The sequence below is a fragment of the Macrosteles quadrilineatus genome, unplaced genomic scaffold, assembly GCF_028750875.1.
Source record: "Macrosteles quadrilineatus isolate MER2022 unplaced genomic scaffold, UCM_ALF_1.0 Scaffold_5__1_contigs__length_97177068, whole genome shotgun sequence".
NCBI classification, from domain to species: Eukaryota; Metazoa; Arthropoda; class Insecta; order Hemiptera; family Cicadellidae; genus Macrosteles; species Macrosteles quadrilineatus.
This window is the reverse complement of record NW_026542598.1, coordinates 32,582,994-32,600,265: the sequence shown is the minus strand read 5'-3', so window position 1 is coordinate 32,600,265 and position 17,272 is coordinate 32,582,994. Positions and strand designations below refer to the sequence as shown.

At 38.3% G+C, this 17,272-nt stretch overlaps 1 protein-coding gene across 1 annotated transcript in view; it reads right to left on the bottom strand.

Annotated features, from left to right (window-relative positions):
- LOC128994260 (angiopoietin-related protein 1-like) overlaps positions 1-17,272 on the bottom strand; it is a 242,582-nt gene that overhangs the window by 69,707 nt on the left and 155,603 nt on the right. The window contains exon 2 of the mRNA XM_054418674.1: positions 4,704-5,934. Coding sequence (XP_054274649.1) covers positions 4,704-5,934 — 1,231 coding nt within the window. The remainder of the gene's footprint in view (positions 1-4,703; positions 5,935-17,272) is intronic.

Below are 17,272 nucleotides of genomic sequence, written 5' to 3'. Positions count from 1 at the left end.
ACCATTAAAATGAGTATTCAAAACAAACTGTTATGAATCTCAGGTGAGTCTGGGATTCTGTGTAGCTTGGCTTGGGATGTGATCGTGACATTAAGAACAGCAGTTATCCTTATCTATGGCTTGATCTCTCCTCAGCAGGATCACTAGACAGACTGTGAAGAAGACATAGGGGGGAGGGGGTAGCAAATTTCTTAATATCCTGTTACGATACATTTAAGAGTTTGCAAGCTTTTCATGACGGTTTAATTGTAGTTTTACTTCAGAGGTCAAACATTAGTTATTTCTGACATCTCTGAATAAAATATCAATTCGTCTACCGTATCCTATCTACCTAAATACTTAATACAATAAGGGTTTTCTCCGTTACATCCCAATTTTACATCCCTTTTTCAGCCGTTTTAAACAGATTTTTACGATTGAAGTGTCATTTTAAGGCGAATGTTCTAGCGAAGGGACGAATCGCAGCTAAAAAGGTAATGCCCTTTAGCGCTTCCCCCCTATCGTTTGATTTATTTCTTTAATTTGCTTGTAAAGACCCGTTAAAATTAAAATCCTTTACTTGAACGTTTGAACAGTAAAAGTTGTAGTTAGTAGAATAGTAAAATCATGCATATTTACTAATATTTTTTTATTTACAGGTAAATGAGTATTTTTCTGTTATGAAACAAAATTTTTGTTTTACAACATACAAGAAATACAATATAAGACAAATATTGTTAGTTGGTTTTTTTCTTCTTATAAACAGGCTCCATGTTTTGTCGGTATCGTATAGCCCCAATATACCTACTGTAGAGTAATATAATTGACTACTATACTGAAGTAGACATCCCATCTTTACATACCAACTGTTACCATTTATTAATTGAAAAAGGATATAGTTATGTGAGCTAGTCACAGAATGCGTTAGTGTCTAAAACTCGATTTTGTACCTTATATACGTGCTGACGTAGTTAATGTGTTGTATTACAGTTGCTATAGCTCACAATAAGTCATTCCACCAGCTTGACTCTTTTTAAAGTGTGTGTATTCTACAGTAATTTGTAATTTACATCAACGCAATCTGTCGATCGCTCACATCAACTACAACGATTTTGATTAGAAAACTGGTGACAACTCTAACATGGAGATGGAACGTCTAGGCAACATGTTGTGTTTTGACTGCCACTCAAGAACTATTAAATATATAATGATTAAGCCTATTACTTATCCACACATGTGGACTATGGCTGCTCCGGTGGCCAATTTCTTGAGGTGTTCGCCCGATAATTGGTCAACCCGCCCATCGCCAGGAGCGCTCACTGCCGCCCAGCCGCCCATCTACACGGGGCTTTCTACCACACACCGTCCATTAATTTGTCGACATGCGAATTTCAGGGAATAATTTTTGAAATAATAACAACTTTCTGATAATACCGTACATTTACGATCGAATGTTTCCATGTTCTCAGCCTTGTTAACAATTAGTGGCGTATCAGGTTCTTTAGGTTTCTAGAGCAGGTAATTTAAACATTATGGTCTATAAGTGGTGGGACAGGCTAATCTAATTTAGGTTATGTGTGTAGCCTGTACTTTTGAGAAACTTGTAACGTATGGCTTAACTGCCTCAATCATTTTAGTGTTTCTGAACCAAAAGGTGACCTGAGTGTAGCGATTCTGCTTAGTGTTACTGAAATATACAAAGTACTAGGTTAGTAATTACTCTACTAAAATTAAGCTTTTCATCCAATGGTAAAACAGTTTCAGATGCTACAATGGAATGAAACGTCTTTTTTTTAGCAACTTCCAAACCAAATGTCTTAGGCAGGTTTGCTTGTGTATATTTCTTGTACGGTTGGGTTGAGTGCGTTGATGATAAAGTATAAGGTATAAGGTATATTTGATAGTGCACTTTTCCCCTTTTAATATACCAGAGGTTAAGCAACAGCTAGCAAATGTCTCTTCTGTTGGGTTGTTGTATTATGGTTGAATCAAAATTAGGCAATGAAGTTCAATACCTCATGATCTGTATATTCGTACATCAATATACAAGGAAATCAATTGTTCAGACGCCTTAATTAATTGCTGCAATAGTGGATTGATTATAGATATTTCCGATCAAGACTGGTTTGCCGATATAGTTGTTTAATCTGCTTACGCAAACACTAATATTGAATGATACGTATGCATTTTGTTTACAAATCATTTCATATAGTCTGTATGCTGGAGCTTGTCTCCTGAACCTCTTTATACCTGAGGCCCGAACTTCAAAGCATTGGCTAGTCCCCAGGAAGAGGGTCAAGAGAATAGTCCCCTCAACCAGAGTATAACTACAAATATCAACATGTTGATTGATATAGAGTGGAGCATTTTACATTAGCTGTGAGTTAAGTTATCTATTATGAGTTTCCACAGATGAAAAGGGTGGTAAAAGTAACTATGTATAGTTGAAACTAAAATTTGTTGTTTGGATATAATTCCACGTATAGTTCTTTTAGGATCAGATCCATATGACGAATATTATAAGTGAATAGGATAGAAGATAAGCGATAGCCTTGTTACTATGATCAGCTGAACCTGTATCCCGGACCCTTCATTAAAAGCCCAATCAATGACAGCTGGGTTCAGTTTCGAACCATCAAAAGCTACTGACTTTTTAGGATCGTACCCGCGACCTTCTGATTAGAACACTATATCCACTCCACTTTGCTGTAGGATAAAAATAATTTTATAGTCTCATTTACAACCCAAGAACTTTGTATATACAAATTGTATTGCAAACAATAGCCTTTCGGGTCAGATTGCGGTGGTCTCGCCCAAAAGATGGGCGTTGACGAAAGCGTCCACCTGTCTCAACAGCTTTCACTAGTTCCTCCGAAGAAGCATGGAATGCGCCCGACATTTCCTTCCGCAGCAGGTTCAATGTTATTCAATCAGTGTCACCGTCTTGATGACCTCACTGAGGTAAGTCCAGTTACCTCGAGGTTACCTTGTGTTAATAGGTGTGATCCCCGTCCCTGCTGATGACCGATGACAGAAACTAGTAGACTTTGTCGCCCTGTGTAACTCCTTGCATTGGTTTATTGTGGAAGAGTTTATTAATTTTACCGAGTGAGAAATGTCTTAAATATTCCATAAGGCGTTTTAGTAAAGCCTAAATAGTGCCGGCACGTTTATCCCATTATGGAAATTTGAAGCTACTTGTTGTGAAATATGTAAACTTGATAGCGAGCTAATCTTAAGTTAATCAAGATTAAATATGGAAAATATAAAATATAAAATAAAATCATCTACAAAACAAAGAAACATCGCCATAGGGGTGAGTCAGTACAGTTTAGGTAGATGGTACCCCCGTTCAGGTATTTACGCTATTTATTTTAATTACAAAATTTACACTGTTAGAGTGTGTTATGTTACCCATCAGGACATTTATCATGTTTATAATGCTAATCAAGGCCCGTGTTTCCATACTTTTTTTCTAGCCGATGCCATGCCATGTGTTGGTTTACTCGTCCCATGATACAGTAATTACAACGAAAAATAATAGTAGGTATGTAACCCTAACCTAACAAACCCTATAACTCCATGAATAAACAAGCTTGTCAACCATACATGATTGAATTATGTCAAGTGTCCGTCCAATATTCCTATTTTATTTTTATTGTAATTTGGGCTATTGTACAGCCGTTTCAAATTATTTTAAACACAAATCGTAAGAAATCGAGTTTCTTTTCTTCGAATACTTTTCAAAACAAAAACGACCACATCCAATCACATTGATTCTGATCACGATTACTTCGAACTTTAATTTACACCACTTTTAATTAAACACTATGCGGAATGTTATTACGGGTGTTACACATGGTATAAAAATCTTTAATTGTCGAAGAAAGACACGATAATAACTTACCTTTCCCCGACCAATTATCCGGGTAACGTATATTATCTACCAGACCACTTTCTCTAAATTATCTCAGATTATTCTTATTGACATGGGATGCCTTTTAAAACGCCAGTGAGGCGTATGTGTTCCAAATCAGTCAAGAGCAGAAATGTCTTATTACCTTATTCATCCATGGCCACCGATAACGACGGAATGAAATGAAAGTTGTTTGGGATTTTATTGGGATCTATGTAACAATACTGGTTTTGTCAATAGGAAGGAAGCCCAATTTACTTTTGGAATCACATATTTGTTTAATCTAGAGCGTAGACCACAAAATTAAGCGACACATTTTCAAGTAATTAGATTTTGAAATGCATAGTACAATGAAATGCATTAGGGCATAGTAGTACTGTCTCCATGAATGACAGATAGATAAAATATCTTTAAAGGTAAAAAAGTAAATAGTATTTTGATCATCCACTTTAACACTCTGGAATGTCTTATAGCCTAAGAAACTCCATTTTTTTTCAATAACAGTTTTGTTGTGTAATGATTTATTTAGTTTTTTTTTCTAATTAGTATAGCCAATAATAAATTCGGATTGAAGAATACAATCGACCTAGCCGAATATGAGACCACTCTTTTTGGACTCAATTTTCAATACAGATTCCAATTTTTAGTAATAACCGCTCAAAAGGTATCAATCGTAAGCAAGTGCATTTCAGCTTACGCACAAACTAAATCATGTGGACCGATCCTTCGACGTGTCAACACTGATACGGCATAAAACCTTTACAAACAAAACATTAAAGAAAATATAGAAGTAAAATCCAATACATACCTTGACATCCTTGATGTTGGGTATAATGTCGGTAGCGAAGGTATTGTTGGCGGGGAGGGGCTTGTTCTTGACGCTGGGGAAGATGACTCCTCTGTTCCTGCTGCTGCCTCGGCCCGGAGGAACCCCCTGGACCACTCCAGGAGCTGCTGTGATGACGGACGGTGTCGTCGTGGGGATGGTCTGTCCTTGGGTCGTCGGGGTCGTGAACGTCACCGGTGGAGGTGGTTCGGTCAAGGTGGGGTCGTTGGTATCCTGGAACCTGTTCTGGTCAAACTCCACTATCCTGTCTATCGTCGGGTCCAGAAGGAGTTCCGCTGGCACCGGCCGCTGTGCTAACGTCACGACGTCGTTCTCTTGCTTCTTCAGTCTCTTCTCGACCATATCTAGGTTGGCAATGATCTTGTTCGTGTTTGTCCTCAAGTCGTCGTGGATGTTGCTAATAGCTCTCTCTTGTCTTTGTGTTTGCGTGAGAAGCTCGTCTGACTTTGGCACTAGATCGTCCACTGACGTTTTCGTGCCTACAACCACGTCCCACACCTCGTCCATCTTGTTTGACACTGACAGGATGGGATGCATCTGTCTCACCAGCTTGTCCAGTTTGCTGTTCTTGATGATCGTCGTGGTCGGGGTGGGAGGGGTTGTTGAAGTTCTGTTCCTGAAAGCCTGAGGAGGAGGCCCTGTTTGGATTACCACCGGTTCAACCACAGCTTCATGCACATCTGACATCATGCTTAAAATCTTTCCGAGGTTCTCGGACACCAGGTTGATGTGGAATTGCAGTTTCCTGTCCACATTCGAAGTGGAACTCCTCAAGGAGTCAAGTTCGGAACTGAGTACTTTCGTGATGTCCAACACGTTCATGCTTATAGGTTTCTTTTCACTGGCTTCCGCGTTTATATCATCCGCTGGAAGAAAGTTGGAGTCTAGTTGGTTTTTCAAACCCACCAACTTACTGTCTATGTTACTGACCTTTTGATCGAGCTGAACGAGTCTCTCGCTCAAATTATTATCCACCTGACTTAACGTTCCTCCTTGAAACAGTTTGAGATCGAATGTTTGAAGTTTCTCGATGATGGAGTCTGTTTTGTCGATGTTGTCGTTGACTCTCGAGTCTAGAGCTTCCACCCGCCTCATTAGGTGTTCTACAGCTTTGTCCAAGTTCTCTATTCTCTGCAGCTTCGACTCCAGCGTCGAGACGATCACTTCGAACACGTTGAACAGGTATTGTTCCCTGAAACAAAAGCATTTTACATTAGAAACACAGCGACACAAACTCTATAGATAATTTGAAACCATTTAAACCACAAGTCGACCATTGGCATACGATGTTTGATGTCATTCTAAGCAGAAAAAACATAAATGGGTGCAATTTTTCCTTCGTAAATCACAAGGGAATGACATTTATGACATAATTATTTGATCATGAGAATGAATCAAAATGGAAAGCAGCGGAACCTGGATATCCCGCGGGTACGATATTGGCCGTATTTCGTAGGTAATTTACGTAAATGAACTGTAGTCGGCGTTCCCGAGGCCTTGCCGCCGCCACCCCATCAATCTCTTCAGCCATCCGCCACCACATCCGCCGCTGCTACTCGGGAAACGGAGGCAACCGAATATACTGTACTTAATTTACGTTTCTTAACATTCGCATACATAATCTGTTTACTGGAGTCATTTATCTGCTTTGGGGTTGCAACGAAGAACCTTATTTACCTAACCCCTTAAACCTACCTTATACCTTATTTACTGGATTAACCTTTATTTATTTGTTTAAATGCTCTTTGAAATGTTGTGGAGTCTATAATTTATTAGGCCAATACATTTACCTCTATGCAGTTTTATCCTCAACGCTTAAGATTGGACTGCTAAACGGTAGAGTATACAAGCTTAAAATTCGTAATTCACTTATTACTACCGGTATCTTATCGCCTGAGAAATTTCCTAGCTTTTTGATGGGTCAAAACTGGACTTAGCCGTCCTTGATCTTGGGCTCTAGTTTAAATAGTCCTGTCTGAAGAAACAGCTGATCAAGTCGGTAATGAAACACTGTGATCTCACATTCACTCATCTCTTGGAAGCGAGCTGTTCTAAGGTACAGCCCAGGACTTTGGTCCAAAAGGTTTTGGGTTCAATCCCGCAAATCAACAATTGATTTCATCTAAGTAATAATGTTTCCAGGCGTATTCTGAAGTAACGCGAAAAACAACCCCGGGCTAGAGCAGGCAAAGAAATCCTTCACTAATTTCCGCTTTACGCACCTGGTTCGCTGGCAACGTACTTATCTAATACAGATAGCATACACTACCTTGTGTGATAGCAATAGAATTTCAACTATAACTATAGATTTAAACAGTCACATAGGTTAATTACTAATAGTACATTCATTTCCACTTTTAAACTTTCTCGCTAGATTTCACAATATTGGATTATGACACCACGCGTTGCGTACTCATAGAGCCATATTTAAAACTCCTTGCGTATTATTAATCTGGAGGAAGGCGATAGTTAAACATGCAGTAATACGAGAGTCCGGCGGCGGCGACCGGGAATTAGCCTCCCTTGCAAGACACACGTGCAATTAGTATATCATAGTTGGGACTAATTGCACAACAGGCTGCAATTGACGATTTAGCTGTGCGATAAAACACGGCTGAAGGCTGTGACTTGATTAGGACGGGATCGAATTCAATAAGAGTTTATCATGGCCCGCGCCGGTGATTACAGTGTGCAGCAAATGCAAAACGGTTCGAATTGGCACAAAGTTGCAGCTGTTGAGTGAATTTGTTTTAATTTACTGGGTAAAATGGTTGTCAGATGTGGTGAGGACGTGGTTTGTGTAATGGTCATAGTAAGAACAGAAGTTTGGTGTCGACTATTGGCATGGATAACACTATGTTGGATAGTATATGCTATCGGATAGAAGTAGACATCCCATCTACATGGACCAGCTGTTGTCAATCTTTTATTAGAAAATAACATAGTTATGTAAGCCAGCCACAGAATGCGCTAGTGCCTGTTGTTATAGCTGATGGGTCATAATAGTTCTATAGCTCACAATAATATAAGTCGTTCCATCATTTCTGAAGAGGATTTTGTGTTATGTAGAAAAGTGTATTGAATTACCAAAGTTTGATTGTAAAATCAGCTGACGCACACAGAGAAAGCCTCAGTTTCAGTCTAAGCAAGAAGACCAGGGACTGTAAGACATGTGTAAGTATGTAAGCCCAATTGAGGAGCAAAACCTTCTGGCCGTGTGTAAAGTTGTTCAAAGATGATATAATGCACTATCTGAATAAGGTTCTTAAAAACCTGATTGTTGTCGACGATAAAAAGAATAAATTAGCTAGTGACAGGTTTTAATTGCCTTCGTTAATAACGGTTTTTCCACTGCGTTTGAAATCACACGTTGTGTTGGTGAAAATCACAGTTTTACATAGTTTCGGGATCTGGAAACTAATATATCAAAACCATAACAAGATTAGTACACGCATCCAGCCAAAGCTGGAAAGTGATAAACTAAAACCCACACAGAGATATAGTGTGGTACTAACTGTATAGTAGTAAAAAGAAGAAAAAATGATGTGAACAAATAAATGGCAAGTGAAAATTTAAATGTTGTTAAAGGTTGTGACACCAGATGATGCCATAAGCGAGACATCACATAGGTATGGGATGATAAACTAAATGTTCTTATTAACTTAATTTACAAAACACGATTAACGTAAGTAAATCATCTTTTCGCAACTTAAAACCATAATTACCTGTTTAAATTCCTGAGAGGGCAGAATCAAGATAATAAGAAACAGCAAATGTGTGGTCCAACCGCTAGGGGCGAATTTAAATCATTTGCTGTCAATTGTAATTAATTAAATTCGAATGCGAACTCGATTTCACCGGAGAGAAAATGAAAAGTTCATCTCGGCCTGTTCGCAGATACATTGTGAGATCTAGCTACAGTTAGCGGTGAAGGGCGATGGGGGCGGAGGACCACCGTGGTGCCGCCTCCAAGGTGCCGCCCCCAGGCCTACACTATCGCAACAAGCGGCTAAACCGACAGTGGACACTCCTATTAGACCGTATCTGCGACCGACGTCTAACTTACAGACCTCGTAATTCTCTGGTTCAACCCATACATGTGGGGAACTTTCTGTGGAGCTTTGAATGGAAATCGGTTGGATCGGCTTTGGGAGTAGTAGACTCAGGTAGTACGCGTGTGTAATAAACAAGTACATCAGTACATCTATTGTTTTTTAAAGGAAATCTTCGATTCAGTGACAGTTTTTTCATTTCCTCGAGTTGGATCTAAGGAAAAACGTGGGCTCCGAGCAAGCGGGCAACACGCCATTATCTTTTAGAGAATTGCTACAGTACTGTCGGGTACAGTTTTGGGTTGGCGAGATTTCACACTCAATATAGAACAGTCGTTTTTAAAACTGGCAGCTAATTCAGATCGCTTTTTGAGGTTTTAAGTATCTTATTTTCAAAGAGCTTTTTATGATTATCATCAAATTCATATAGGCCTAAATAATTTACGATATTTATGTCTAATTAAAAAATTCTGTTGTATAGTTTACTGATTTAGTCATTGTCCTATTGGAATCTCCACAACATCTTCATGTACAGGCCTAATCAACGAACGACACACTAATCGATTTGCGATCTTAATCAATAGCGTAGAGTTTTCCGTTGAAAGAGTTACCGAAGTAAATATGTTGCACGCTTTTAGAACTGTATAGGATAGAACTACTCTACGGAGAGAATGGTTATTTGTGTAGCTAGTATGCGAAGTGGCACTTTGCTGCACATGAGAGAAATGTTTATGTTTACCCACGAGCCGTGGGCGAGTGTGGAAAGTTTCTCGAGTGCAGCAAAGGCACTTTGCACTCGCGTTACACATTATATTTTTCCTACAGTTACTATAAAGCATATAAATAGTGAGTATTTCAAACACTATACAACACGTTTTTAAGTTAGGTTAAAACCAAGCATTGATCGAAATGGGAAACGCTGCACCAGCTGATCGTAGTCGTAGTATCTAGTTGCCAACTTATTTTCAAGCGTACACGGATTAGGTGTCTAATAAAAGCATGCTGTTTTTTGTTCTTTGGTTAGAATACTTGAGTGCGGCAAAATAAAGAGTTCGGCAAAAGTAAAAGAGTGTGGCAAAAGTAAGTAAATGCAGCAATTAGCAGCATTCTGTACTATAATCAGTGCAAGGAAGTCCACTTATTTAGGGGACTGTAGGAAAAAATAGTTGTCAAACCTTGTAGTGATATTTTATGTGTTTTTGTATGAAATTGTAAAAAGTTTTTGAGTTGAAAAATAAACAATTTTATCACTAGTGTTTCAACAACTGTTTCTCATTGAGTATAACCAACCTGTGTTCTCCAACTTCTTTCAACCAACAATCTACTGGATTCCCTGGGAACAAGTTTTGCCAGCAAAACATGTTCTGAATCATTTCACATTACAAACCCGGGATGTAAATAAAGCAGATTTGTACATATTTCACAGAAACAGACGCGGATTGCGCAACTCACTTTCGCCGTATGGATGACAGGCGAGCGGTTTATAAGGACGACAGAGACGGATGGCGGCGAACACTATTTGTCGAGAAGTGTCGCAGCCAGAACTGGATCCATAGACACTTACATAAAGTAGCAGGAGAAATGTACCTCTTTACAATTTACAAGAGAAAAAACCGTTTGAATAGATGTTGAGAAACAGGTGACAGTCATGGATGACGGTAGAGCATGTGGCTGCAACTGCACTGTTGTTTGGATGTTGTTACCGACACTGCAGTAGTTGATGTATTTGCTATGAAATAACGCTTGAATAATAGATATTTCTACAGAGTATCCCGTAAGTAAGTACAAAACAATCAGGAATAGCCAATGGGATGGAGAACGAAAGGATATTTGAGATAAGAATATGTCTATATGTTAATCGGGAATGTGAGCTGTCACCATACCAATTTTCAGCCCAATCTGACCAGTAGTTAATGCGTGATTGAACTTCAAACAAACAACACACACAAACTTTCACATTTATAATATTAGTAAGATTATTTTTTTCTGAAATGATACAATTATATCTCTTGACTTAATAAAATGGTATACCAATTTTCATAAATATATCTTAAATAGTTTTTTACTTATCAGTGTAAAACACAAAAAATGGCAGATATCTCGCTAATAAGGCATTCTTAGAAAATATTATTCCTGATTTACATTTAATTTCGATCCAATAAACCTATTCATAAATTGTATATACTTACTTACGGGACACCCTTTATAGTGACGATTGTTCTGTTATGTACAGTACGAAGGAAGAAAAACCCTTGTTTGGAAGACTTATCATGTCCAGTTTTGTAGATATGTAGACCCATAGCTTTAAAATAAGGTCCAAACTACCGGCTCACGAAATGATCAAAAAGCTAAAAGTTTTGGTGATTCCCGGTATTTGAACCTCGGTCTCCAGAAATGAAGCTTCGCGCTCTGTTCACAATACTAAACGCTCCCGTGGCTAACATAAAATTTTTCATATTAAAATCGGAACGAAGTGTAACACTTTGAACTGTACAGAATCAATCAAGAGAATATTCTAAATCACTTGGAACAAAAGCAATACAATACATTGATTCTCACAGTGATAAACAATATGAGCAATGAATGCAATGTTTCATAGTATTGCATTGAATATTGCCATGAGGCGGGAGACCCATATTTGGACATTTCTCAATCTCACAGGCTTGCAAGATGTGAAATAGTTAAGATTTATGGCAGTGAGAGGCGTGATTTGGACCGATACATCAGATAGAGCGAAGCCTTGAAGCGATCCTTGCAATGCGTCCGATATTTGTAATTTACTGTATAAATTGATATTGCTCTGCTGCTTGGTACCGAGCTTTGGTAAAGTTTGATAGAATAGGATGTTTTACAAAATTCTACCTACAGTGCAATTGAGCTGATAGCATATTCAGACATGCTAGCAAACAGTTAGACAATTGAAATATACAGTAGCTAGAGTTATTTTGATAGAGTTATGTATTAGAGTTATATTGGTATTTTGTGATTTGTACTTTATTTTCAATACAACGGAAACTGGTATCGTGCTTACCTCGGTAAATCTGTCAGTTACGGTACCACATAGTTAGTAATAAGCTATAGTTCACAGATATATTGATATTTAGTTAAAATAGTTTTATAGTTCTTCAAATAACAAGAACCTTTTAGTAAACTAAGGATATACCGGACAATACTAATCCTAAAATCTTCTCAGTCAACCCATAAGAATGAGAAGTCTCATTAGAATATTGCATAATATTTATCTATCGTATATAGGCCTAGTCCGTATGATGGAACATGTCACCTAAACCGGTCTAATTGCCAGATTCAGGAGACAGGTTCCATCATACATACCATAGTATACTCCAAGTCTGTTTGACCGTGACGACTAGCGCCACATCATAGTATACTGTCGAATCTTGGATTTTAAGAGATGACTGCCTTGTTAAATTGGCGAAGATAAGGTCTGTATGATGGAACCTGCCTGTATCCTGGCCCTCCGTCTACCTGGTACTTTAAACCATTGGCCAGTCTTTAGGAAGCAAGAGATTCAGGAGACATGTACCATCATACAGATAGTCGACGCGTCGGATGCGTCGTAGCAGTCCTTCTTCGGGACAAACTACGATTGATTTGATTTGACCATGGAAGCCTCCCATTAAGTCTTGGAATGGTTTAATCGATATCACCCGCTTCACATATTCCGATCTTCATCTTAATCTAACCAATAAAAAATCTATACAACAATGTCCCGATGCTGGAGGTGACGCGACTAAGGACAGATCGCATCGCGTCATCCATGCAAATCTCATGTCGTGATTGACAGTCGGGTGTCAAGGGAAAGTCAATCACACCACACCACCTACCTCGACACACACTACTGCCGAATGTGTATCCTTTCACTGACATTGATACCACACAGGGGCTTTCCTCCATCGCCCATTGTTTGGACCAATTGCAATTCAGATTTCTTCCACTGGTAGCGGAGAAATTTAACGTATGTTTTGGAGTTTTTCATGAACGGTTTAACATGATAGAAGACTGTTGATCAAATATTTCTTAGGTTGGATTAGTTTCGATCAGATTCATACAACGAACCTCCAGGGAGGGTTGTTGAAGGTGAAGAAGTGTGAAGGATGAGTTTTAAATATAAAGTAGAACCTTGATAACAAGACTCTCAAGGGGATTATTAAACGAGACTTGTTATCAAGGTTGACTCCTTATTGAGGTTTGCAATAACATGTGATTTAGGGTAAAATAAATTCAAGCGGATTTCAAAATGACACTTGTTATCGAGAGTGACTTGTTATCGAGGGTCTTCTTATCGAGGTTCCACTGTATGAGATACCACTATCAGGTTATTTAGTCAGGACCATAATTAAAAGCTCAATGATGACGGGTAATTATATCATCACTGCACTGCGTTTGTTAGTGACATCACTTTGATATGTGAGTGAACAACGGAAAACACATAGAATATCTGCACCAATAATGTGAGGCTGTGAGATCAACTTTTTCATCTACAAAAATAAAAAAGTTATTATTTCATATTTTTTTCATCCACCTTCAAATCCTAGGGCACTAGGCTACAGCCCGGGATAGATTTTCATATTACTTCAGCTTAGGACTATAGTTGCGGCAAAAAAAATCAATTACCAAATATCAATTATTGCGGATATAATCAATTGGTTATTAGCGGGATTTGAACCCGTGAACCCGTGACCTCTGAGACCCGCACTCTAATTAGACCACCTCGCTTCCCACAACGATAGTCAGTGATGTGAATATAAGGTGTATACTCAAATATATACATAATCATTACATATTGTATGTGCTTTGCACATTATTTCTTCGTTTTGTAAACTAGATATTGAAGTGTATATTGTATCAAAATTTGCTTTTCCGTTGATAATACCATGGAGGATTAAAATATACGGTAAAAACTCATTACATCGAACTGTTTCCGTTAATTTAGTTTAGTTAAAATTCATGTTGGGGTGCGAGCTGGTCTAGAGGTAGAGTGCGGGACTTCGGTCCCTGAGTTTCGGGTTCAAATCCTGCCAAATCACCAATTGATATATCTAAGTAAAGTGATAATGCCGCAACCCCTAGGTCCATCCTGAATTAATGTGCGTCTTAGGACAATAGAATATGTTTGGGGGTTGAGCCTAAGTCTCCAGCTTGGTAAATTGTCCGGACACTAATATTACTTGATCATTTTCTACTACAAACTAATGAACAGTCACACAAGAATTCCATTCCCCGTTTCCTGTTTCCGAGTGGTTTGCGGTCGCAAAAACCGAACGACCAGACAGCAACGAGGAAACGATTAGGGGACAGTCGAAATTTTGTAATTAATGGAGGTTTAAAATCCGCGAGTGCAGAGTGTAGGAATTACCGCAGTAATGAGGGTCCACGAACTAGATTACCCGCGGAATTGGACAGTTTTGGCGGGTAACGTAGCATTACACGTGCTTTCACACCTCTGTATGATTATCCGCTTACATCAGGATATTGTGTCAGCGATATTCTTAGGCAAGCGCGCCTGCGCCGAATCTGCGTCGGTTGTATGTGGAGATCAAGCTGTAAGCGAACGTAATACATGTTAAGTTCCCTAACTCAGGTCAAGTGGAGCCCCCGGATATTCTAAATGGGGAGTTCTAAAAAGGTGTTGAAATTAAAAAGTTCAAAGGTCACTAGTACAAATAATTAGTGCTTGAAAACATAACATTCGGATAACTGACTGGAGTTACATAATTTGAAATCAAACGTTTTAAAAACTGAAAGCACACAAAATGCTTTGCTTAATATACAGGTTTTAAATAGTTGGGTTTAAGATAGCAACCAACCTTGAGAAACCTTTGGCAGCACCACAGGTTAGAAGGGAACCTTGGTAGAACCCGTTATAGGTTAATATCTGGACACAGCCAATAATTTGAATTTATATATAGTGACACTAAAACAAACTGGCTTTAGTTATCCAACCCTGTAATTTAAATATATAGCTTTTCGCTTTTCATCAATCCATATATGAAATTAGTTCATTGCCATACAGTCCCAAAATCGTCAATTTCCAATATAGAAAATTTCTTGAATCTATGAAAGAAATAAGAGTATGGTGTATCGTTGGGTGTAGTAGCTAAGAAATTCTGTACTGCCCAAGATACCCCTCACGACAACTAGGAAAAAAGATCACCTATTGAAGAAGTTTGCCGGTTTGAAGAAGTCCAACGATCAGTTCTTAGATTTTTAGTGACATTATTGTATATGACTGGTCACAAAATTGACTAGAGATCTAATCGCCTAACATTCAAATGGTCGCCGCACCGGTACAAACCTGAGAAAAATCAGCAGTTTTTTATGGTTCTAAACCGGACCCAGCTGTTCCTGATCATTGGGCTTTAAATAAAACTAGTGGCTTGTAGGGACCAAATTCCCTAAAAATCGGAAATGTAAAACAAATTATTGTAATATTTAAACAAACTAAAAATTAATTTATCAATGTGTCAGGATAGAAATCCCTGTACACCATAACCATATCTTTGTTTGCCTTGGTTTTTGTTATTAATTTTCATTAAATAATTGAATTCATTCCAGAGTTTTTAATCTGTTAATAAAGGCAGGCAACAAATGCATTTGTTTGTGAGTAAATACTGTTACATACATGTGAGTTCTAAATACTTTGACATCGGTTAGGGTTCCGATTCCCAGTTGTCGAAGCAAATCACCAAATTCATTTTCATCGGCATTGACACACATATTTTAATTAAGAAACGGAAACTACTTCCAGATTATTATTAAAAACTTTTTTTGCCTGGAACAAAATGCAGTATCTGGTTAAAATCTCCCCCAAACAATATCATTTTCCACCCTGTGCTTAACCATTCCCTATGCTGTACACCATTCCTAAATACTTGCGTAGTCATGGCCTTCTCCTAACACGATACATTTCAACACTGCATTACCATTCTAAACGAGTAAAATATAACCATTGACAATTGGATACTGAAATTGTATTAATAGTCAAAGATAGAACTCTAAAATCAATAAACAAAATAAATGTTTATAACAGCTGGTATATTTGAAACAGCTTATAGAACACTGTAGCAGTACTTCCATTAGAAAATTGCTGGATCTTTGACGTTCTGTGGGGCAGAGCAGGGGTAATTTTTGACACTTCAGATATTTTACCACCGTCCTTGGACCTTAAGATTTAAAGTCTAACAGATTTAAGATTTAAGATTTAATCTCAACAGCCTCAACTTTTTCCTAGCTCGAGATATTTGGTGGGGACCGATTTGCTTACTGAATTAAATATAGTATCTGGGGACCGAGCTTTGCTCGGGGGAAATCATTAGTCTACTCTGAAAGCAGTCTTAGTATTGCAGATACATTAATACATTCCCAAACTCCACACTGCTCGCCGTTTCTACTTCCTTCACCACTCCCTACGTCGTGGACCTGTTTCCCTCCCTTCCCATAGCATTTAAGTATTAACGATACATTAATCTAACTTCCACAAAAGGTTCCCCCACTCTGCCATGCCAGACTTTACTGCTTCCTTGACCACTACACAGATCATCTCACAACATTTTACACTCATCCTTCACTCATATCTGAGTTAAACGCGCCTAGGTGGCGTCCCCATCTAAAATAATTTATTTAATAATCTGAAAACTAAAAAAAAAAACATCGTCTATTTAAACTTTAAATACTTTTTCTGTCGGAGGTCCGACCAACTCTTTTCCCAGGCTGTGACGTCACTTGACCACAAGATTGACCAGCGATCAGCCCGATATGCGCGGTTCAGGCCTGTTATTAACTGGAGTAAACAACACCCGACATACGTGCTGTATTGCCCCCTGTTAACAACCTCCCATTACACAGCTTGTGTGGCTATCGCTTGAAATTTCGGCTTGCGAGAGAAATCCGATACTCTTTATATAACGGCTGTGAACGTGCGAATCAGATTTAAACGCTATTCGTGAATGTGTAAACCCCTGGTATAATGGGTGTAAACAAACTTCCTGGACAAATTGTACCTATTTTTTCCTTAGGTCGAGACAGTATATATCACCATTTAAAAATGGGTCCAAAAGATTGGATTTTCTTTCGGCTTTGTATGGGTCTTTACTGTACAATACAAGTTAGGACCTACATGTTTGGTAACAGAGAGGATATATCTGCAAAACAAATCTGACTACTTATACTGTTTACTGGTATTTTTTCTGCCATGTTTCACCGTGTTCGAATATGTGTAGTTTCTAGTACAGTTAGAATTTGACAAAAACTAAATGTCCAAACTATAGTTTAGAGTAAATTTTTCTGCGCGCTTAAAATACAGTAAGTATTTTACAAACATTTCCTTCAATTCGGTTATACAATTTTCAAGTTCGTAAAACAACAAACAATAAAAGAACATTGACTCATCCATGCATTTAACGGACAGACAAATCAATTCAGCTTATTTATAAGGATACCTACAGGTATTGTACCGTA